The sequence below is a fragment of the Equus przewalskii genome, chromosome 13, assembly GCF_037783145.1.
Source record: "Equus przewalskii isolate Varuska chromosome 13, EquPr2, whole genome shotgun sequence".
Classification (NCBI taxonomy): domain Eukaryota; kingdom Metazoa; phylum Chordata; class Mammalia; order Perissodactyla; family Equidae; genus Equus; species Equus przewalskii.
The window spans coordinates 78312123-78337351 of NC_091843.1; the positions used below are offsets into that span (position 1 = coordinate 78312123).

The 25229-nt window shown below is 34.8% G+C and overlaps 1 protein-coding gene across 4 annotated transcripts in view; it reads left to right on the plus strand.

Moving 5' to 3' along the window:
- Positions 1 to 25229, plus strand: part of TMEM161B (transmembrane protein 161B) — a 68664-nt gene that overhangs the window by 19850 nt on the left and 23585 nt on the right. The window contains exons 2-6 of one of the 4 annotated variants that reach the window (XM_070569753.1): positions 1377 to 1480; positions 10273 to 10335; positions 13082 to 13165; positions 15644 to 15741; positions 19448 to 19604. In XM_070569753.1, coding sequence (XP_070425854.1) covers positions 19540 to 19604 — 65 coding nt within the window. In that variant the 5' untranslated portion in view covers positions 1377 to 1480; positions 10273 to 10335; positions 13082 to 13165; positions 15644 to 15741; positions 19448 to 19539. Of the gene's footprint in view, positions 1 to 1376; positions 1481 to 10272; positions 10336 to 13081; positions 13166 to 15643; positions 15742 to 19447; positions 19605 to 25229 lie in introns of those variants that run through there. The other 3 variants (XM_070569754.1, XM_008512646.2, XM_070569756.1) reach the window with 3 other exon arrangements.

The following is a 25229-nucleotide window of genomic DNA, read 5'->3' on the forward strand; positions in this document are numbered from 1 at the left end:
GAGTCCATGCTCTTAAGCCAATATGCTATTCTGCTTCTTTTTAAACATTTTAATATTTTTTATGTACTTGTATTAGGTTGGAGGTAGGGATTCGACCTTGTTTTTGGACTGCTTGATTAGAGGACGAGCCAGCAAAGAGAGCTGTGAAGAATTGATCATCAAAGTGGGAGTAAAGCAATGGATGTGGTAGACCTTATGGGATACTGCTGAGAATTTAAGATGAGGAAAGACAATTTGGCAAGATGAAGTGATCTTGATGGTAGAGGTTTCAATGGAATGGGCTGAAGCATAAGTCAGATGGGAACTGTGTGGGGATATAAGAAAATAGATACAGTGAGAGCAAGTCTTTTGAAAAGTGGCTGTGAATATGAAGAAGGAGGAGTGCTGTAGAATAAGGGAAAATTATTATTTTTTAGAAGATCAAAGAGACAGGTCTTACAGTGCTGACAGGAAGGATTTAAATAGAGCAGAGATTAAAGAAGATAAAGGAGGGAAGTGCTTCATTAGTTGAGGTTCCTGAAAATCAGAGAGGTTGAGCTCTGAAGCACAGATGCAAGGATTTGCTTTATCTGGAAGATGCACTGTTTTTTCTAGAGGGTGCAGAAAAAGACAGGTGCAGCCACAAGTGATTGTGAACTTGTTGGTGGCGAGTGAGAATCCATATCTGATGGTGTTTTTATTTTCTCTGTGAAGTAGATATACTCTACTGAGTGGAGGGTTGGAAATTTAAGGGAGGTTAGAGGTATGAGAGGACAGGGTTTGAGTTATTCATGGAGAATAGGGGAGAGATTAATGAGAGCAAACTAAGGGGATTTTTGGACGTTGTTGAAGGCCCACCCACTGGAAGTTGGTGATGACAGCATGAGTGAAATTTTTTTTCTAGTGACTTTCGGGCCTATTCTGCCATCACACTTAATATAATTAGTGCCCTTTAATCATTCACTACCACCCTAGAATAAAAAAATAGGCAAAGTTCTTTTAAAGTTTGCCAAGCTAGTGTTTTAAGTATGTTGAATAGAGTAAATTTGGAGAAGGATGAAAGAAGTCACTACTTTTCACTTCATTTTGATATCTTGAGGTAATGGAGAACATTTCTTGGGAATAGATTTTGAATGTGTATGCTAATTAATTTAACTTTTGTTTACATGGATGTGACCCTTGGGTAATTTGTAGAGGATTATGAGATGAGATTAAATATTTTAACTTTAAATGTATGTGGTCTTGAATGCTTAAATGTCAGAATAATATGCAGTATTTTAACAATAAACTCATTTTTCTTAAAGTATAATTTTCAAAATATATAGAAAATTTTCCAGCAACGTCCTCAAATCTAAATTCATTCATAGTTAAATTTGTTTGTTTGTTTTTTTACACAGGGTGTAATAGGTATACAGCTGGTCGTTACCATGGTGATGGCCAGTGTCATGCAGAAGATTATACCTCACTATTCTCTTGCTCGATGGCTACTCTGTAATGGCAGGTAAGGCAAGGATAGGTTGATTGTAACTGGCACTTTCGAATCTCTATTTAGTTTATCAGGCTGATTAACTTATTAGAAGTTAAGCACTAATTCCTATTTCCTAAAAACATGACGAAGGAAAGTTAGGAGAAAAATCTAGCTTCCTTATTTCTCTTATTTGAGATATTAGTAGTTTGTCTGTTTAGCACAAAGGTAATAGGGTCCTGGTCAGTAATTCAGGACCCCTCTTCTTCTTCCCTGTCCCCTTCTGTCCATGGCCATTGAAAATACCATGTAACTTTTCTAGTTGGTTAAAAAAAAGTTGGTCTATAGTGGGATGAGACTATAAATTGAAGTGCTTAAATATTTTCACTATTGTTGAAAAATATTACTCAAAGCGTATGTCTTATTGTTGGTGGCTCAGTTGAGAGTTTATTTTGAGTTAGGAATTCTTTGTTTTACTGCAAAGAATTTTAAACTTTAGCAAGGAGGGGTGAAGTTATTTTGTAGGATTTTAATTTTGTCTACTGTACTACAAGCCTTACTACTCTTCCCCCCTCCTTCCACAAAGGAGCTAAATTGCCTTGCAGAATTTGTACAATAAAATAATAAAATCAAAAGTAGAGAAACTAAATATAGGATATGAGGCAAATGGAGGGAAACTCTGCATCAGAAATACAGGCCAAAATCCTGTGTAATTGTGAAAGGTAAATTATAGATTTGGTACCATGACTATAGTTTTACTCCAATTATTCATCTCCGATAAATAACCAAATTGTGTTACTGATTTGTATGTCCATTTTCTTTTGTCTAGACTCTTTTGAAATTAGGAAACAATGGATAACTCTCATCCTTCCAGTGATTTTATATACTGCAAGATAAATAATAAGCTTTTAATTCAGGGCCATTCTATCCACAAAGCTTAAATTTCATCAATAGAGTTTATGTTCTCATATTAACTATTTATATTCTTCTTCTCTGTGCTTTATACTTTTTCCATAACAATGTTGAAACATAGAAAAATACTCAGACTGCTTAAAAATTTTTTTTTGAACACTGTGATATATACGCAGAATGTGTGAGAGAACAGCTGTTTAAAAACGTCTATTTTATTAGCAAAATAAATAACGACTAAAGTTTTCTTGAAGTGGAAAGCCTCTATCAGAGGTATTTATAAGTGAAAAATCAATCATCTGTGATTAGTTTTTAACTAGGTAGGTTTATGCCCTCTGCAATCTTCTTTACTTTTTTTGCCTAGCAAAGTCCTTTTCCATAGCTCATTAAAGGGTAAACCTCAGCTGGCAAATTATCATTATCTCTAAATAAATGGAAACTGATAAGTAAATAAACCAGATAAAATACATTAAGGTAGCTTATTTTCTACCACGAGTTACACATTTCTAGACTCTGTTTATGATGAGTCTCCAATAAGACTTCCAGATCTCCTTTTGGCTGTAAAGATCTTGGCAGTCTTGTCCAATTTTAGTCTACAGGCATTTCCATGTTCTTACATAATCTGCTTTCCATTTGTTTCTATAAAACTTATATTCTCCAATAAAACCTGAAACTCCAGAGATTAAAAACCTGATTCTCTTCTCTTTGTTAATATTGGAATAATATCTACTGTCTACTGTACTAAAGACTACTTTAAAGTCTTTACTTTTTTGACAAATATTAAGTATACATACTACTGATTTGAGGGAGAGCCCAACCTTTACAAATAGACATGAAATTAATATTTTTTGTGATTTGCTTTTATAAGCAGATTAACTTTAATGTTAATTAATGCTGTCTCTATTTTCAAATTGGGTTCCAAGGATACCAATCAGAATTTTCCAGCAATAGCTGCTTTTCTGCTATAGAATTTCATTTCCTATTTGTTTTATTCTGTGTTTTTAGGATCATCTACCTTTCTTTAATGTTAATCTTGAAACTTTTAGGTCATGAAGCCAAATTGCTGAATGTTGTTGCCTAACATCATTGAATAAGGTCATTGATTGTACATTTTTGGGATAATTACCATTTTACCAACCTTCTGTGATATGAAGTGATACTGTTTTAATTTTGAGAAAATCTAAAATTCCTTCTAAATTGCTCATGTAAAAATCTTATTGATCAGAAATGACAGTTTGCATTTGAAACTATATGATGCTGCTGAGTTGTAGAAAGAGAAAAATGTGAGAGCATTCTTTATCATCTGTAAAATGTTTAAAGGAATTTAGGGGGAGAGGCTCATGAGGACTTTTAAATTATGAATAGTATAGGATGACTTGGGAGTGACTATATTGACCAGAACTATTTAATAGAACTATTCAAATGAATAGATATGTAGATACCATGATAGGGTAATCATGAGTAAGACAGAAGAAATTTCTTTTTAGTTTCTGTATATATTGTCTTAATATTTATTCCACTAGTATTGTATCTTCAAATTGTAAATAAATATCCATATTTTTCTTAAAAGTTATAGCTTTTCGTTTTGTATCATATACATTAATTTCTGTCTATGTCTCTCATTGGCCTCTGTCTCTTTTGGAATGGAGGGTTTGAAGTGGCACCTGGTTCTATTATGTTGACTCAATGAGTAAGCCTGCCATTTTCCTGCAGAAGTCAGTACTTTGAGGGAATAAGCAATTTTTGCTTATAAATTAGCAGCCCGTTGATTTTTAATGTAAAAAACTTGACTAGTTTTCTAGGTCTCGTTAAATAACAACATTGCCATTAGTATTGTAGATCTCTAGTTTTTTAAAAGCTGCGCTTTGTTTAGCCTGGTTTAATTCCATTAGTATTCCTTTGTAATATTATAAAACTCCCTACTGATAAATTTCTCATTTGGATCTGTACACTCTGAGCTAGGTAGGAAAGGAGATGTGTTGGGGCATGTTATGACCTCAGAAATCTCAGTGTCTAAACTTAAGAAAAGTTTTGCATTCAGTTTCCTTAGACAGGAGTCAGGGTCAAATGAGGGAATCAGAGAGGAGCTGGGCAAGCCATCTCGCTAGATCCTTCACAAAATGATGTTTCAGGGATTCAGCTATCTTTCAAGTGGTGACTTAAGGTTCCTTGGCTTATCTTATGGTTCCTCTGTTCCTCCTGCTACCTTGGTGTCCTCTGTTAGATGCTCTGCCAGTTGGCAAGTAAAGAGAGAGTGGGCTATGGATCTTTCAGGAGATTTGAGAGGCCAAGCTTAGAAGTAGGTATGTCATTTCTGCCCATATTACATAAAGGGGCCTTCTGACTAGTACCGGCCAAAGTGCAAGGGAGATGGGGAAGTGTAGTTTTCCTTGTACCTAGAAAGTAAAAGCAGGATTGGGGAGTGCCTAGTCCTTCTCTGCTGTACGTGATATTGTCTCCATTTTTACACATGAGAAAACAAGTTTTAACTTTACTCACATTCACTTATCAAAAAATGAAACAGATCCAGGCCTCTTACGCAGAAGTCTGATACTCAGTCTGGTATTTATTTGATTTATGGCCAGTCGTCAACTTGAGACCTTGTCCTAGAGCTGACATACTTGAACAGAGTTTAGAATTTGGTGGAGGTAAACTTTTCTACAACCACTATGACTTCTCTTGGCAGTTTACAGAGTACTTTATTTAAGATTTTTTTTCTACCTTTTTTTTCGTAGCTGCACTTATTAGCGCTTTTGACAATACCCTTCAGGTTGTAGGTGGTCTATGGTTTCTCACTGTATTATTATGGCTTTTCTATGACTACATAGCCACCTTTTATTCTAAACTAAATTAAAACACATCAGCAATGATTTTGATTACCAAAAGCATGCTAAGGATGAAGTAGAGCTTAATAAATATTACCTGTTGTTCAAATTATACCTCTTGCTTCACCATTTGAGATTAAATTTATTCCACATTACTAAATTATATTTTGTATTCAATTCTATTAGTTTTTTTAATAGACAAATATTTTTCTTCTAGAAAATGTTATTAGTTCTCCTTTTTTATGTGACCTTTTATATGACTTTCAGATTTTGTTAAAGGGATTCTCGCTTTAACAAGAACTTAAGTAGCAAGATTTCTTCATCCTGTAAGCTGTGAACGTCTATTATTGACCTTGAGAAACTCAGTTATGACGTGTCTGGTGCTCTCAGGTTGCTCCATTCCTTTCTCCCTTACCAAAGGGAAAAAAAATTATGGGAAGTTGGTTTCTCTGTACCTTTAGTATGAACTGCTTTCCCTAACATGAGGAAAACTTGTTCTAACAGTTACTTAGATGATCTAAAGATGTTAGTTCTTTATCATGTCCAGCATACCACTGATTTGTAGCCAAAGTGTTCTCTACTTTCTATTGTAATTAAAGTTCCTTTTTGTTTTGAAGTTTGCTTGGCCCCTCTTTTCATGGAGAGGTAAGTGATAGGTTACATTCTTTGTACATTTGAATAGTGGGTTTTGCATGAGGATTAGGGTTTTGCTTTTTCTTCATAATAGCTTCCTTGCTGAACCTGCTTTCCATTTTCCTGATTGTTCAGCTCAAACCCTGTGCATTTTTCTCTACCCCTTTGTTTCCCTAGGCTCTCACTTTGGTCTGCTACTTCCCTTCATATGTCCCTCATAGAAAACATGTTACAGTCAGATTTATTCTGATTTTGTCTCATCCTAAATTGAGTAAAGAGGGTCTAACAACACCTTCATATTCAATTGGTCTAATTCTTTTTGCCTGTTCTCTTTTGCATGTTGCCTGATCTAAGAATCTGCAAGTTCCCTTGGTGAGAGAAACCTACTATTCAAATGCACAGTAGGTGGGACCTATGACCTAAGGGAAAGGTTTAAACCTTCAGCTACTACCCTTATGGAATGCCTGAGTCCTTGCTCTCCTTGCCTTAGCTGTCTTAACTACCAGTTCCAGAGTGTAATGATATTCTATTAAAATCTCCAATAAATAACAGGAGAAGGTATATATACAACAAATGATATTTTAGCTACTTGTACTGAAAGGTTTTCTAGATTTTAAGTGGTATTTGTTTTTTCTTAAGTTGATTTTTTTTTCCACTTGTCAAAATTAGGGAGATTTAGAGTGGAGATTAAAGTACTCTTTGGTGACCTATGTTGTGTACCCTGAAATAGAGTTTTGTATGATTATTTATGTATTAAAGCTTTTTTGTTTACTTATTTATTTTTTGTGAGGAAGATTGGGCCTGAGCTAACATCTGTTGCCAATCTTCCTTTTTTTTTTCCTTGAGGAAGATTGTCACTGAGCTAACATCTATGCCAGTCTTCCTCTATTTTTTATGTGGGGTGCTACTACAGTATGGCTTGATGAGCAGTGCTAGGTCCACACCTGGGATCTGAACCTGCGAACCCCGGGCCTCCAAAGTGGAGCACGTGAACTTAACCACGACAGCACCAGGCCAGCCCCTATTAAAGTTTTTTAGCTTGCTCTCAGTACTAAGCTTTTCTATATTTGTTTATGTTCAGATTTCCATTTTAAATTTCTGAAATTTTTACTTCTGAAAAACTTTAAAGTGATTTGCTTTAAATGACATTGCTGCATAAATTTTTTGAAGCATCTAGGTCAATCCAGTCTGTATTTTCTGATACATATTTTTTCAGTGCTGTTGAACTGCTTTAGTAAGAAAGGTTGTGGTCATTGAAAAATTATTTCAATAATTTAGTGGAGTGTAACACCAGGTTGTCTTTATTATCTGAGATACTGCTGACAATCTGAACGTAAGTAGAAAAAGCCACTGAATAGTCAAGGTAAATGTCATAAAATACACTGAAATCAATACATTTAATTTAAATGCAAGAGGTTCAGTTTTTTAGTGAGATCCTATTAATACTTACTCTTTATTTTTTAAAAAGTTTATTTTTTTCCATAGCAAATAGTCCATGCCTACAATATAGAAAAAGATGGTAAATTGATAACAAGGAAAAATAAGAGGGGATGGACTGTGTTCCCATGAGCCAGAGACAGTCACTGTAAATCTTTTTGTATTTCCTTCTAATCTTTTCTGTTCATATTTTCCCCTCATGGTTGTGATTATATTGTGTGTACAATTTTACATCCTATTCCTTTTGCTTAACATTAACATAAAGAATTTTTCTCTAATTGTGTTTTGTAACTATTATTATTAACTGCTACGTAGAACCCTAAAGCTAATAAACTTTTATATCTGTCTTCCAAGCCCATATTAGAAAGGCATAGTCACAGTACCGCAGTTGCAAGCAGATTGCAAGTCATTTTGCTGAGATAGACATATTAACTAACAGCAAAGGACAAGACTAAAAATTGAAACCAGAGCTTGAAGTATAGTAGATGGGAACCATGTGTTATGGAATCACACTGTGTGTGAAGTGCTGACTGTTGAGGAAAATTGTGCAGCTCTACTTCGAGGTTTTAGTTTATATTCATGATCTTAGACCTTGGGTGGCCACTCCATGCTGCCTGGTAGTCTTTGCATACTTCACTTCTCAGACAGCTTTTTCAACCTAAATCTTTTTCCAAACTTATGCCGGCCTCAGCCTCGCTCTGAGCTCTTGGGACCAGAGCTCATCACTCTCATCTTCACACCACTAAAACCACAATCTTAGTTACATGTGCAACCCCTCTTTGTTTCTCTAAATGTTTATATATTTTAATTTTGGCCTATGGAGGAAGTGTCCTGTCAGAGGCCAGTTCCTGCATCTGTGCTTTGTACCCCATTACCTCTGATTTTCACCCAGACTTTGCTGCTTTGGCTGTTTCCTCCCTTCTGTGTCATTAATTACTTCATTTCTGTTGAGTTATTCCTGTTAGCACAGACTTAAAGGAAAAATCTACCATTAAAAGTAATAACAACAACAAATAAAGAAGAGTCACAACCTTGCCTCCCTTCCTTCTTATAAAACAAGCCCCTCCCATCTCCATTCCCTAGTTTTCGGCTTATTTCCCTGTTTTCATTTTTAGCCAGATCTTTTACATGCGTTGTCTTCATAAACTCTACTTCTCACTTCCTTATTAACTGTTTAGCCTTCTACCATGTTTTGTTTTCTCCTTAGGTGATCTTATTAATTCTTACGGATTTAAATACCACAATTACGTAATGACTCCAAGTTATCTCTGAGCTCTAGGTTCTAATATACAGTTGCCCTCTTGATATTTTCACTTGATGTCTCCTAGTTACTTAAAAACTCAGCATGTTTAAATTCTTGGTTTATTTCTGCTCTAATCCATCACAGAAAATGTCCCACCATCTTGCTCAAATCAGAAATGTAGATGTTATCCTTCATTTCTTACTTTCCTTCACTCTCTACCCATAGTCCATCAGCAAGACCTGTTGATTTGATATCCAGCATGTATCTCTCTGCTCTTCTTGCCTCCCTCTAATTCACAGAGCAGCAAAAGAGATCTTAAAATGTATTGTTATTTCTCTCTCCTGCCTTGAAAGCGTTATTTTAGCATGAAATTTAAACTCCCTAGTGTGACCCAGCAGGCTTTGCATGTTCTGTTCCTTTCTTAGCTCTTCAGCCTCCCTCATGTGTTACTCCTTGCACATGGTGCTACTGCAGTGTCCTATTTCCTTTCATGCCTTTGTGCTTTTGGACGTGCTGTTCTCTGCCTGGAATGCTCTTCCCCTCCATTTTTCTCGTCCTTTAGGTTTCCTGGATAAATGTCGCCTCAGAGAGGTTTCCTAACCTAATACCAAGGTTCCTCTCTCATTCTCACCACTTGTTTGGTTCTTTTGTGTGGTATCCAATTTATGGGTTTTTTGTCATTTTTTTTAATTGGTTAAATTCTGCCCCAACTGGAATAAAAGCATCAAGAAAGCAGTGACTTTGGCATTATTGTGTGTGATTGTATGTCTATTGTCTAGCACACTGCTCAAGCATAGTGGGCTCCGTAAATGTCTGATGAATGAATGAATGGATGGGTGGAAGGATGAGTAACAGACTGGAAGTGGCCCTAAGAGCCCCCAGCATCCTTAGATTTCAACTGTGAACAATAGTTGTTACTAATGAAGATGACCTGAATTGTCCAGTAAGAAGTGTAATAAATGTAATCTATTTTAGAAAAATGGGTTCACAAAGTAGTATTAAACAAGCTTGAGTATATTTGAAAAGAAAATGGGTCCTAGAAAATATAAGGGTCTTAAAATATTTCATTATTATGGGACTCTAAATGTAACCTAAGTTTTCGTATTTCTTTCACTGATTATTTCTCAAAGCTACACAACTAATTTTAGTCTTTATACATGAATTATTGCTTGTGTTCTTCTAAATGTTATGCACTCAATTCTCATCATTTGTAGATTCAATATTTGTGATTTCCCTACATGGTAAAATTTATTTGTAACCTCAAAAGCCATACTTGTCTTGCTTTTGAGTTTGTTTGTAGACATATGCAGAGTGGCAAAAAATTTGAGTGGCCCATGTTCCCAGCTGAGGCCTTCCTGTTTCACCTCTCATGTTGTAAACAAGTATGCTTTTCATGGTTTACTTAATGCCACATTTTTCACAGTTTTGCTTTTTGTTGATGACCTTGCTCTTGAAAATGGCCCTAAGGCATCGTGCTAACGTGCCTTCTGATGTTCCTAAGTGCGAGAAGGCTATGATGTGCCTTATGAAGAAAATTTGCTGGAAATATTCTCAGAACTCAGGAAAATACTATACTTATGAATACAGTTATTAGATAAGCTCTGTTCAGGCATGAGTTATAGCACTGTGGGCCATGAATTTAATGTTAATGAATCAACAATATATATTAGATAAGGTATCTCTAAACAGAAACACACATAAAAACAATGTTACATATTGATTGGTTGATGGAAATGTTGTAACCAGAGGCTTGCAGGAACCTAACCCTGTATTTCCCCTAGGAGCAATGGTTCACTGTTCGCGGAGACTTTATAGAACGTTACCGCGAATAGCAAGAATCGACTGTAAGTTAAAATTCTGAACTTCAATCGAAATTTCAGGAAGTGCCTCTTCACCCATGTTAATTAGGGTTTAGGGACTTTTCGGTTGGGATATATATTTTATTCTAAAATTCTTGAACTAGGAGCAGAACTAAATTCATTTTGGCTCAGTGATCCTTTTTGAGCACTTACTGTATGCCAGTAACTGTACCAGTTTTGAGTATACAAAAACAAGTTATTCATAAAATTTTCACTCCAAGAATCTTTCAGTTAGGGGAATACGTCATTTTAATCCACCTGCTCTGATAACAACTGGAGTTCAGTTTTGACAGTAACTACCTGGAGTTAGCACAGACCCCACAGGTTAAAGATGAAGTCCTCCACAAGAATGCCCAGGCTTCAGATGCCAGCTGCAAGTTCTTGGGATTGCCAGGCCACATGTACTTCTGACAGCTGGCTACCAGCTACAAATTAGGACATTCCTAAGACCCCCCAGGTTCAATAATTTGCTAGAATGACTAGACCTCAGGAAAGTGCTATACTTATGATTACAACTTTATTGTAACTATTGCACATAAGATGAGGTTTGGGAAGGACCACAGAGTTTCCATGCCCTCTCCTGTGGAGTCAGGGCATGTCCCCTCCGGGTACATCAGTATGTTGACCAACCAGGAAGCTGTTCTGAGCTTTGGTGTTCCGAGATTTTATGGAGCTTCATTACGAAAGTATTATTTTAAATCATTGGCCATGTGATTGAAGTTAATCTCCAGCACCCCCTCCCCTTCCTGGAGGTAGGTGGCTGAAAGTCATGACTCTAATCACATGGTTGATATTTCTGGTGACCAGCCTCCATCCTGAAGCTATCTGAAGTCCTCTGTGAGTCCCTCATTATTATAACAAAGACACCCTCCTATCACTGAGCAAATTTCAAGGGCTGTTGAAGCTCTACCAAGAACTGGGGACAGTGACTAGATATATTCTTTATTATACTACAGGGAGACTGCCTTATAAACAGTAAAAGGTAGATTAAGAGTTTGTCAGGGGCATAGGTGTTTACAAGCAGAGAGAAAAATATATGCAAAAACACCAAGGGATGAAAATTTGTGGAATAAAATGTCATTTAGTCTAGGTAGAATGTCATGTTCAAAAGGAGAATGGTTGAAGGTTGAAGTTTAATGGTGAAGTAAACGATAATCAGCTCATGAAAGGCTGTGGAAACAGCAGATCACAAACCTTATACACATTTGGGCCTTGTAATGTGTGTTAGAACTTTAATGGAAATTTTCAAACATACACAGAGTGGACAGAATAATGTAGTGAATATATAATGAGCACCTGTACTCATCACAATTAATAGCTGATGGCAAACTTGTTTCATCTGTGCTCCCCTTCATCTCCCCTTCCCCCAACATATATTCTGTAGCAAATATTATTATTTCATTCTTAGATATTTCAGGGTATATTTCTAAAATATATGAGCTTTTAAAAAGTGCTGTAATCCCATTATTACAGCTGAAAATTTTTAACATTTATTTCTTAACATCATCAAATATCCATTCATTACTCAAATTGCCAGTTATTCAGTTTTTAAAAACAGCAAAATCAGTTGCTAGCATTTTTAAAAGATTGGGATACTTCCTTTTAAAAATTGCTCTGAATTTTTGTAATTGAAAAATTAGAAGGTCTAGCAATACTGGGTATTTTGTTTCTCTTTTATAACAACAGGACCTTGGTCAAGGTTCTTGCATAGCTTCCTTCCTCACTTTACCCTGTGAGAAGTTTTGGAAAGGATTTAAACAGACATATATCTTGATAAGATTTGCATTATGGAAAAATAACAAAAAATTTGATCAGAATGCATTTAGGAAAGTGTCCAGGGGAAGGCAAGGAGACCAGTTAGAGAGTTGTGCTATAGTCAGAGCTAGAGAGGAAGACATGCTAAACTAAGGTCTCAATTCAGATCCTTGCAAGAGAGCAGGCAGTTTTAGAATTTTAAGAGTTAAAGAATAGAGTTAATGATAATATGTGGAGAGGACACGTTGAAGATAAAGCCTGGATATCAAATTTAGGTGGCTGGTAGATAGGAAGTTCAAGTGAGACAGGAAGTTGAGAATGAGCAGGTGAGTGTTTTGGAGGGAGTAAGTGATTTGCTGGGGTGTTTTGATGGTGATGAAGGCGAATACACTTGGTGGTTCTTGGAGCCCTGACCAAAGAGGGTTAGCGAGAGCCAAGAGGAAGGGGTTTTGTAAATGCAGCAGTTTACTCCAAGTCTTATACACATAAAGTTTGAGAATTCTCCAGCAAAAGTAAAGGAGGGAAAGAAAGGAAAGGAAAGCAAAGACTACTTGTAGTTTTGAGGGCAAAGGACTCTCTTTTTAAGATAAACATCAATTCCTTCTATGTAAGTAAAGGATGGTTGGAGAATTCTAATGTGCTCCTGCCAGCTTGCCTGCAGAGTTCACCCTATCTGCTTTGAATAGTAAGCTGATATGATCTTAATATATGTTAATACATTGTCAGTTGTAAGAAGTATACCTACAAATAGCATTGCAGGGTCTGGCATCTAGTAAGTGCTTGGTAAGTGTTTGCTGGATTTGAATCTAAACCCTTATAAGGCTTTAGCAGTACTATCTGTTTCAGATTAGAGTTTTTCACCTGATACTTCCCTGCAGTTTCTTCCCAAATAGGAAACTCAATAAATATTTGTAGAATAGTTGAGTAAGTCTGGTGATTTTAATTGCTTTATTTAAAAGAATTCCTCCTTTCTTAGTTTGAGGTGGTATCAACATCCTACAGAAGAAGAATTAAGAATTCTTGCAGGAAAGCAGCAAAAAGGGAAAAGCAAAAAAGATAGGTAAGTTATGTTTTTGAACTTATAAAGTGTGAAATATTTGACACAATTTATGTCAATATAGTTTTATACTTTGATTAAAGGAACATTTACTGATTATGCCATAAAGAGTTGATAGATTTGAGATCAAAACCCATGATCTAAAATAATATTAAATCACCCTTTAAGAAAAATCAATATGTAGTAATCTAATATAAAAGCACAAAAGTAATTGTTTTACTTAAGAATTGTTAAGTTTATTCTTCGTGTTTAAATTATGAAAACAATGTAGCCATCATCTTAAAATTTAGTGAGAGTTGGTGGGGGAGAAACCCATAACCCACGTCTTTATCCTACAACTCATTTAAAGATACTAGTTGGTTTGGGTTCTTTTCCAGGTTTTGCTACCCCTCAGTATTATGATATTGGGTAAATTCACCTGCTTTTGACCTCTGTTTCCTCATTTTTTTAAATAAAAGGGATGGACAATAAAACAGGTTCCATTCAGCTGCTGAATATTATATCAATGTTTAAAGTTTATGAAGAAAACTGCCTGTTAATAAACCTCACTGAATGGTCTATAGCAGCCTCATCTTTAAAATGGAAGGACCAAACATAGTAATTTTGAAGGATCCTTCAAGCTTTAAGATTTTATCTCTCTATTTAAATTGAATTCTCAAGGAGAGTGTATGTTATTAGCCCCTTTGAATAGGCTTTAGTTTCCTCAGCTGGAGAGGACTTCTTAGGACCTGAAACTGTGGTTCTGAAAAATTATAAAATGTCAGTGACAACAAATTGTCACCAAACTTCTCATGTATATCATAAAAGTTGTATTAACCTGGGCTAATACGTTTGTGCTAAAAAAATTCTTTAAAAATTAATAATTATTTGGCCTGAAATTGGAAATTTGAAAAGATTGTCTTTTCTGATCTTGCTTCCATTCTCTTTTTCACTTATCATTACATATACACCTTGAAGCTTTTTGGAATATTAACTGTAAACCTGCCTTCTCTGTATTCCGATAGCTGTGTTCTTTAATAAAATATTCCTGCCTCACATTACAATTTCCAAAGCACTTTTACACACAGTTTTACTTAATCCACACAGTAACTTTGAACATTAGCTATTAATTTAATTTATGTTTTACTAATGAGGAAGCTGTTGATCAAAGATGTTAAATGAGTTGTCCAACTTCACATAACTATTCAGAGTCAGACTTTTAAAATCCAGGTTAGTTTGTAGTTTCTGTGATTCTTTTTAACTACTCCACATCTGCCTATTCAGAGCTACTATGTTCAACGTTTGTAACATCTGGTTATGTAGTATAGCATTTATTTTACAACCATTTGAATAATTCTTCTATGCCTTGCAGTCAATAATTTTGCTATTTTTACAATAAGTTTTATATGTTGAAATGATTTACATTTACAAAAAGATGCACTAACAATACTGTTTTGTTCCAGGTAGCAATAATTATTTTTTGATTTATTGACATGAATTAATATTTTTACTGAGGTTTTCCCAGTTTATATTTGTTCAAGAATAAATGCAAAATTGTTTCTTGGTATTGTAATTAATGTTACTGAAACTTAGTTTATTACTTTCTATATGTGTTTGGTTGTCTTTAAAAATTAAATCTGGGAATGATACATGTGCACCTGAAGAATTCCGTTGTTTTCCTCTATTCGTGATTCTTAGTAGAAGCAACTCTGAGTTACCCTTTTATGTTTCTGAATTTCTCATGCACATAAATCTTAATATTTTCTTCAACTTCGGATTGTTTATAGCTACAGATCTATTTATATGTATGTATGTGTCTATATGTATAATTTCAAAGGGAAATGCATTTTGTCTTCATTTGCTTTTACTCTGGTGCCTAAAGAAAGACATGTTAGATTGTCTTTAAATCTGCAGAAGAGAGAGTAGGAGAAAGGGGGTGAAATACTACACCAGGAATCCAGATTTTGTTCCTGTCATTAATTTAGATAATTCTTTCTCTGATAATGTGTATATTCACATAATAATTTACATCCACATTTTGTAGTCTTCTTTTTAAAAACCACTTTTGAGGGGCTGGCCCAGTTGCATAGTGGTTAGCTTTGCATGCTCCACTTTGGCAGCCCGGGGGTCACAGGTTCAGATCCCAGATGCGGACCTAGCGCTGCTCATCAAGCCACACTGTGGAGGCATCCCACAGAAAATAGAGCAGGATTGGCACAGATGTTAGCTCAGGGCTAATATTCCTCAAGCAGAAAAAAAAGAGAGAGAGAGGGGAAGGTTGGCAACAGATGTTAGCTCAGGGCCAATCTTCCTCACAAGCAAACAAACAAACAAACAAAAACACTACATTTGAGTACCTTATCTCATTTTTGATGAAATATTAGAAATTCTGCTTCTTTTCCACTGTGAAATTTAAAACCTCTTTTGTAATTAGTTTGATACAAGCACTTGGATAACAGTGTAAGTAACTTTTTTTGTGTGTCACTTGTCTGATTTTTATAGGAAATATAATGGTCACATTGAAAGTAAGCCACTAACCATTCCAAAGGATATTGACCTCCATCTAGAAACAAAGTCAGTTACAGAAGTGGATACTTTAGGTAAGGGAAATCTTGGTAAAATAAATCTCAGTTTTATATTATGTTAGTTAAACTACTTTTGTTTTATTTATTGTGGCTACATTTTTTTTATTGTTTTTCTAATCATTAAGTCCATTATACAGAATATGAAATCTTTCTCAGCTTAGAAGCTCAAAATGACTTCATTTGAATTGAATTTCTCTTTTGATTTGCCTACCTAACTTGTAGTAAGCATTATTTTTCCCATTTTTCAGAAGAGCCTGACTTACACAAGTTTGCTACACACTTTATGTTGAAATCACAAGTCAGTTTTCATTGTTTCAAATTCTAGACTGTTTGCCGTCTATGCCAGTCTCCTTTTATAGTGTGGCTTGCAGAAATGCATTTGTATGTTTGTGTTGAATTACCTGTATTTATAATAATTCAACTTTATGCTCGTATTTAGTAGAAAGGAAAATGTTTTTAGAATAATGAACTGGATTAAGACCCAGAAAACTTGAATATTCAAGATTCAGTTTTACTTGTTGGTTATATCTGAATAAGTCATTCAGTTTTTTCCCAGTATGCCAATGTTTATAATTATATAATAACTGTAATGATTTTAAATTGTAAATGAAGTTTATATGAAATTATTCAATATTAGAAGAGAAAGGCATCTAAGGTAATATTATTTAAAACACTGGTTTTCAAACCTAGCTGTACATCAAAATCACCTGAGGAGCTCTTTAAAAATAAAAATTCCCCGTACTTATCCTTAGAGATTCAGTAAGTCTGGAGTGGGTTCTGGGAATTTGTATTTTTAAAAATGCTCCAAGTGGTTCTGATTTTTGACCAGGTTTGAGAACTAATGGTTTACATAATAAGTAAGGAATTAAAATGACACATTTCAAAAAAATAATTTTGGTAGTGTTGTATATATTATTATGTACTTTGGTCCCTCTTGGGTTAAATCACACCACGCTAGAGAAGCCTCAATAGATTCATCTAGCAACTTGTATAGAATTTATTTTATGATACAAAGTGCCTTCAACATGTTTGAAAGTTGATTCTACGTCTCCAAAGATTGTGTGTATACGTATATGGAAACAGTGTCCTGGAACCCAAAAATGTCAATGGGGAATGATATCAATCAATTGCCTAGTATCATTAAGAGTGTTAAGACTAGTTATGTCATCCCCTTCTTTTTTTTGAAACTATTTTCCATGCAAAATTTAAAACATTGACAAGCACTTTAACTTTTTGATTAGTTGTCGTACTTGTTTTACTAACCCTTTGTGTGCTTACTTGTAAAAATGTTCACAGACATGTATAAATACAAGAATATGTACACACTCTGATTTCTACTGCAGATTTTTGTCATTTTTACTAGTAACTAATGTTTATTGAATAATTATCAGCTAATTGACTTTAATAATAGCTTTAAATTGTGTATCAGACGTTGTTATAAGTGCTTTACTAGTATTAACTGGCTAGTCCTCAGAATTCTATGAGGTATATAGCTATTATCAGCCATTTTTTTCTTTTAAACTCATTGGATAGAGAAGTTAAATAACTTGGCCAGGGTTACACATTGAATGTGGTAGAGCCAGTCAATGAGAACTAGGCTATTTTAATGAACTTAAAAAATTGAAGTTAGGGGCCAGCCCAGTGGTGTAGTGGTTAAGTTCATATGCTCCACTTCAGCACCCTGGGGCTCATGGGTTTGGATACCGGGCGTGGACCTACACACCGCTCATCAAGCCATGCTGTCGCGGTGTCCCATATATAAAATAGAGAAAGATTGGCACAGATGTTAGCTGAGGGCCAGTCTTCCTTTGGGAAAATAAAATGAAAGAAAGAAAGAAAGAAATTAGAGTAACGTGGCTTCAGCACCCAGCTTATTCAATATTTTGTTTTACTTGTACAATTTTGAGAACTAATTGCAAATGGTACTAGGTTAACAACTGGCCACATAATATCAAAAGGATTTCACTTAGAGTGACAGGAAGATGTTTTATGTTTGTCTTTATGTAATCCTTTGTGAATGGATGGTGTGTAAGTGTGTTTAGGTAAACGTAGAGACTTTTCTGCCTGAAGTTTAGGTATTCTCAGGAGCTTAATACAAACCACTGGGTTTGATAAATTCTAAGTTTTCTTTCAATGCCAGTATTCTATTAAAAGACACATACATAGTTATATTATTGAATACAAAAAGAAGAATATAATATAATATTTGGGTTAAATATATAGCCAAGAATATTTATAATTTGTACTTTTGTTGAATGTATATATTATTGATATCCCAATAACTATCTTGAAAGTCTGTCTCAATTTGTACTAGCTATCTATTTTAAAAACCTCTTAAAGAACAGAAGCACATTTGAATGTTACTTGGCTGTTTGCTGTAAGTTCCCTGGAGGAAGCCTGTCTAAGTGTGGGCAGGCATGGAGAATTAGAATGCTTACTTCAATTGTTAATAAAAATTGATAACTTTTAGATAAATGGATATTTGTGCATTGGTTCTATCGATTTCCCTGTCTTCCTAGAAAGCTATTCAAAAGGCTCAACTGGGCCATTTTTGAGGGGAAGGGGATGTCTGGAGGGTAGGAATCCTGCAACTACTTTAGAGTAAATCTTTCAGACTGATGTTCAAAAACTATTAGGTCTCTCAGAAAAAAGGCTAAAGCAGTTAAAGTAACTTTAAGCAAATTAAGAGTGTTAAATTAACTTGAAGCAGGTAAAAAATTGACCCAGTCATAAAAGGATTTGGAATTTTTGCTATCACCTCATAGAGATGTAAGTTTGATTAGTTTGTTTTGATATTTTAAATGTCTTACTTTGAGTAGTATTTGGTTTTTAAAATACTTTTTCTGTAAATGTGTGATTTAAAAATATCCTCAGGTATTAAATTTTACAACTAAAATTTTTCCAAACCAATGTAGTTCATTTTATTATGTGCCAGTCAGAACATAGGAATTGATGTTTATGTCCGTGATTTATGTCTACATTTTTAGGAGGCCTTCTACAAAATGATGTTGATATTTTGGACTACACTCTGGCAGAAGTAAACCTGAATATCTGAAATGAAAAGGGAGATGGAATCATATTTACTTTCAGAGAAAGCTAATTTTAATGTAAACCTTTAAGGATGGAATAGTTTGTTGAAGGGGTATGGTTTTATGGAAAATCGACAGGCATTTTATCAGCTTTTCTTGCAGAAACTGAAGAGGGAATAAAAAATGTATTTATTTAATTTATTATTTTAATCTGTAGTAACTCACAAAATTACTAATCTTCCATTAGTGCAGTTAATATCTGTAACATAAAGTTTAACTCTCATCACAGAAATGAATATAAGTAAATCCGTAGTCCACTACATTAAGTTGTATTCTAAAGTTAAAGTGTCATAGCTCATTCTTAAAAATTTGTGTAAAAAATAACAAATCGCTAAGAAAATACCAACTCATTTTGCAATCATATATTTTTAACAGTGATTTAAATAATTTTTGGTAATCATTTCAGGTTTATTTTAATTATTTAACTTATAAGGTATTAAAATTTAATGTTGGATGCCAACATTCTTGATCTATTTCCTGCATTTTTAGATTCTCATATTTGCAAACTTTATATTACAAATCACAAATACAATGAGGTCTAGCGTGTTTAAAGCTATTTATAGATAAATCCTCCTAAGCTGTTTATGAAAGTTTAAGTAAAACTTTTCCTAAAAAAAACCTTTATTTTTCAGCGTTGCATTACTTTCCAGAATACCAGTGGCTCGTGGATTTCACAGTGGCTGCTACAGTTGTGTATCTAGTAACTGAAGTCTACTACAATTTGATGAAGCCCACACAGGAAATGAATATCAGCTTAGTCTGGTGCCTGCTTGTTTTGTCTTTTGCAATGTATCCTTCAAAACATCATTAATATTAATTTATGGATTTGTTTTCCTATTGCAACTAACACCATTAAATCTCATCTCTGTTTTGAAAAAGATTTTAGATTATTAGAGAATTTTCTTTGTTTAAATCCTCTTTACTTAACTGAAGAAATTTTCAAAGGAGAAGTATATAGTTTAAAAAGTGAAATATAAGAAGAGATACCAGTACTTTGCCTTTCCTTTTCTATCTGAGTCTCATGTCACAGAGGAGTCACTGTTACCTCTTTTAGGTATTTCTTTTGAAATTTCCTTCGTATGTTTAAATATTATGTGATGATGATACTTCTTTAATTTTAGATATTATTGCAGTTTCTCCCCCTTCCTTTTCCTTCTCCTATTCTTTCAAAATAGTAAGGAGACAACTTTTTTATTAAATCACTTGTTTTTAGTTATGCTTATGAAAATATTATTTATAGCTAAGCATTATAGTGTCCTGTACCTTCCTTGAACAATTTTTCTTCCTATAATATAGAAGCTAAACTCTTGTACAGAATTCCGAACCTCATTAGTTCAAATACATCATTTCTATTTTGTTTTCCAATGGAAATTTCCTCCTGAAGCCTTCGGTTCTCTAACTTCCTGCACAGCTGTCATCCTGGGCTTTTCTTCGCTGTCTTCCTAAGAGTTCCCGGTGCCTCCTTTTGGATCGCATCGCTCCTCTTCCTGGGTTTACTCTCCTTTTGGCAGAGTGCATTCTTCTCTAGTGTCCTCACAAAAGGTGGTAAAGTTTTTTTGAAATCTTTATTTTAATTTCCCCCCATCTCAATTCATAGTTTGGCTCAATACAGATTCTAGGAAAGAAATAGTTTTTCCTCAGAGTTTTGAAGGCTCCTGAGACATTGGATACCCTCTTACTTTTAGCATATGCCTCCCCTTCCCCCTCTTACATACACCCCGTTGAGGCTTTTTCTCTTTATCCTTTAAGTATTCCGAAGTTTCATTATGAATTAAGTTCTAGGTTGAGCTTTTAAGTCTGGAAGCCCATTTCCTTTACTGCTGGGCAATAGTTTTGTTTTCTTTTTTCTTATTTTTATTAAAACTAAACATTTTCCCCTCCATTTCCACCTCTCCATAGGCAGCTTCTTCCAGGTCCTTTCCATTTGACATTTTCATCCGTATTCCATATGCATACAAGGCCACTGCTTGACTTTAGTTTCAGGCTTTAACTCTTGTCATTTCACTCTGGAAATGAGGACTTAGCACATCTGCCTGGGCTGTCACCTACTGCTCTTCATTTCCCATTCCTCTCATCTTTCGAATATAGTATGTCATTTTTTAGAAGAATATTCACTGTGTTATCATGTATACACTATTCATAGATAAATACTTGTCTTAATTTTCCATTTGCATTGTTTTCTTTGTACATATCATAAATTCAGCCTCAAACTCTTCTGGGTCTATAAATCTCTCAACATGTTCAGAAGCTTCAGGTGGTATATCAATTTGATCTTTTTAGTGAGAGTTCTTCTGGAGCCCTCAGATAGGCCCTGGTCTGGATTAATTAACCTTCCCAACTGATGTACAGCTAGCCTCCTGGAAGTACCAGTTATCTTCTTAGGGATTCTCTTTGCACATCTTGAATTGCAGCTCTTTTTCTTATATTCCATGTCTCCCTCTTACTTGGCTTACTTTCTCATTTTGGTGGAGCATATCCTCCAGTATTATCTCCAGAAAGGTTGCATGGGAAGTGCATTTTTTGTGACCTTGCATGCTTGAAAATATTTTTATTCTACTTGAACATTAATTGATCTTTTGATTGAGAGTGAAATTCCAGGTTTAAATTCATTCTCTTGATAACATTGAAAACATTATTTTATTATCTTTGAAGTTCCATTTTTGCTTTTTAAGAATTCCAATTGCCATTCTAATTTCTGATTTTTCATATATCATATTTTTTTCTTTGTGAAACCTTTACCGTCTTTTCTTTAGCCACTTATTGTGTTGAAATTTTATGATGATGTGTTTTTTCGAGGATCTGTTTTTATCCATTGTGCTGGGACTTTACCATTCTGGAAATTCACGTTCTTGACTTCTGGAAAAATTTTCTTGAATTATTTTATTTGTGACTTCCTTTTCTCCATTTTCTGTTTCTGGAATGCTTATTGTTCAGATATTTGATCTCCTAGACTGATTCTCTAAGATTTTTATCTTCTTTCTCTCATACATATGTTTATGTTTGTATTTCTGTACTTTTTAATTTTCTGGGAGATTTTCTCAACCTTTTAAACCTGTGTTTTTGTTTTTAATTTCTGCTATTATTTTTAATTTTCAAGAGCTATTTTTCTTCTACTTCTCCCCCACTGTGGAGTCCCTCTTGGTTTATGCTTACATTATCTTCTAGTGTCTGAGATACTGATAGATTTTGTGAAAGTTTTCTCTCTGCCAAGTATCTTTTTACTCTAAATTGATTTTATTTGTTTGTTTGATCTGGTTGCTATCTTTCATGTTAAGATTTTTCTTAGAAAGACCTGGTGATCCATATTTGCCTGTTTATATTTAAGTATGAGGCACTAAAAGGCTGAATGGAAGCTCTGAGCATGTGGTGAGGCAAGTGGTTGGATCATCTGGATAGGTCAGAAATCATCTTTTTTACCCTCTCCAAAGGAGAAATATCCAGACTTCTTTCTGGTGGGAACAGTTTGAACTGGTTGCTTTTTACAAGTACTTCCTTTTACTAATACTTATTTTTAATGCCTCCTGTGACCCCCGACACACGTGTTTATACTTTCACCCTGATGTGGAGAAGTACATGGTATCTGACCAATTCCTTTTCCTTTCTGGGAGTTCTGCAGTAAAATTAGATTTCATCTTGGCTTTCTCAATGAGTTTCTACATTCTGTTTAGTCATTTACCACTGAATCCGCCTGCTTTTTAGCTTCCAAGATGTTACTGCTTTTTCTCTTCTTATTCATTGTATTTATTACTGAAAAACAAATTCCTTTACTGTCATTTTGGTGGGGATTAGGGAGAGGCCAAAAGTAAGTCAGTGTGTTCAGTCTGCTATTTTTATCCAGAAGTTCTGTGTTGTCTCTTTTGTGTGATTCTCTGTTTTCTGTCTTCTTTTTCAAGAGCTCTTGTTAGTGAGATGTTTAATTTCTTTGAATGATTCTTTAATTTTCTTATCTCCCCGTTGCCATTTATTTCATCCTATTTTCTTGATTTTTCTCTTAATTTTCTCTTCTAACCATCTGTTGAATTTTTTATATCAACTGTTGTTTTTTTAATTTTTAAGACTTTTTTTCTTTGAATGTTCTGTTTTCAGAACATTTTTGTGTCATGGATGTCTATATTTCTAAGGATATTAATATCTTTTAAGTTTTAGTTTGAACTTTGTATTGTTTATTTTCTGAGTTTCCCTCTCCCCTTTTTGTTTTAATCACTGTCACGTTAAAGGTTGTTCTCAAATGTCTTGTGATCTTTGAGTATCTGTTTATATTCAGGAAGGAAGCATTAAAAAATTGGAAGTTTTTATCCAGCCCTTTGGTGTAGTGGTTAAGTTCAGTGTATTCCACTTTGGTGGCCTGGCTTCACAGGTTTGGATCCCAGGTGCAGACATGTACTGCTCATCAGCCATGCTGTGGCGGTGACCCACATATAAAGTGGAGGAAGGTTGGCACATGTTAGCTCAGGACAAGCAAAAATAGAGGAGGATTGGCAACAGATTTAGCTCAGGGCTAATTGTCCTCAGCAAAAGAAAAGAAAAAAATTGAGAATTTTGTGCAAGTGGCTGGAACTTGTAGGTTGGTGCGCCTTTTAGTGGATGATTGAGTGGAGACCTGGCAGTATCCTTGTGGGACACTAAATATCAGTGTCTACAGGTTGTTGGGCCTATCATTTGCTCAAGAGAAGAGCTGTCCATTCTCCCATCTGTGGGAGCTGTGCTAGCTTTCTGTTGACTCTTTTGGATTGATTTAGATATAATTTGGACCAGAATAAAGCCTTAAGAGTTGACATTTTCACAAAGTATATATTGTACTGGGTAGAAATAGTGATCATGTGTGTCAGTTGATAAACATCCCCAGTTATCCAGTGTTATACTAATTTCAAGAGCAGATAAATTCAAGCATTTAAAACATTACTATTTAATTCTATAGTATTAAAGATCTGAAAGTACCGTTTAGTCAGAATAAAGTCCCATCCCTAGACGTCATCATATGAAACACACTAAAAATATTTTTAACTTGGTAATTAGCACCAGCTTACTATATGTCATGTTACTTTTTCATACTTTGAATTCTCATGTTCTCTGAAATACTGTTTATTGTGGAATATTCTTGTCTTTGCTTCGTTTTCTTTGTGGTTTATAGATATGGTGTTAAAATAGCATTTATGGTATTTATGTAGAAATGTATTATTCTTGATATCCAGTTTTATTTAATGTGATGCAGCTCTTAATACCTACTTACTAGAGAAATTAGAAAAATGTACTTCTTAATAGCTACTCAAATTGTTGTTTATGTGAATAAATTTCATCTTTCATTTCACTCAGTAATGCCTAATAATGTGAGAGCAAAGGTCCGACACAGTCTTTAGCGGTGAACTGGCTCTGCTTAGTTTTAAGTAGTGCACTCGTGAAAGGCACCAAACAATAGCATCCCTGCGGGAATCTAGTAGCTGGCTGTCTCCCCATCCCAGAGAAGATGGAAAGTGCTGAGGGGCTTTAGAATCCGAGCAATTTTCTGCCAACTGTGACCCTCCACAAAGGGGGTAGGAAAGAAGAAGGAAAGTAGAATCGTGTCTGTGTTTGGGTACGTGATTTTCCTTCTAACTTGCAGCATGTGAGAAAATGACCTGCTGCCTTCAATGGCATGCAGGAAACCAGAGTTAAATGCCAGCTATCCAGATTAACACCAAGGAGGAGTCTGTTTATAGCCTATCTTTTATCTTTGTTATAACATATCTGGTATGCCTTTCACACCCTATGAACAGAGTCTAACTGCAGTGACCTCTGTCTGGCTTCTCTTTATTTTCTTATTGTATGTGCCTACTTATTAGTCAAACACATGTCTCCATTGATTACATAGGACAATAGCTCCACTTATTTGCAGTCACACATACGTCAGTTGATTCAAAAATTCTCTGCAGTTGTTACTGATGAAATATCCTTTGTTAAAGTGGTCTCAAAATTAGACACACATAACTTAAATAATTGGCTCACTTAAAATTGAGGAACAAAATTGTTTTATTTCCATGGTTATCCCCTTCATCAGTTTTGTTCTACGTACTTATGTAGGACAACAGTTAGACTTTTTACAGAATCTTGAAAGTTCTAAAAGCATGAGAATGACTTTTTTAAATGTATGGCACTAAAACCTTGAACCCTGGAACCTGAGACGGAGCCATCTCTTTTCATCAGCCCAGCATACTGCTTCAACTGAGTTGTACATGTATCGCAGCTATCACACCTGCTTCCAATCTCACTCCCCAACCCAAACTAATTCTCACTCAGCTCCGTTTTCTTGCGCATTTATAATTCTAACCACCTTATTTGACCAAGTCTATGTGTTCCAATTCCATTTATACAAAGTTACATGGTATAGAGAAGATAAAGGATAAAGAAAACCTTACCACGAGGATGAAGCAGTTGTAG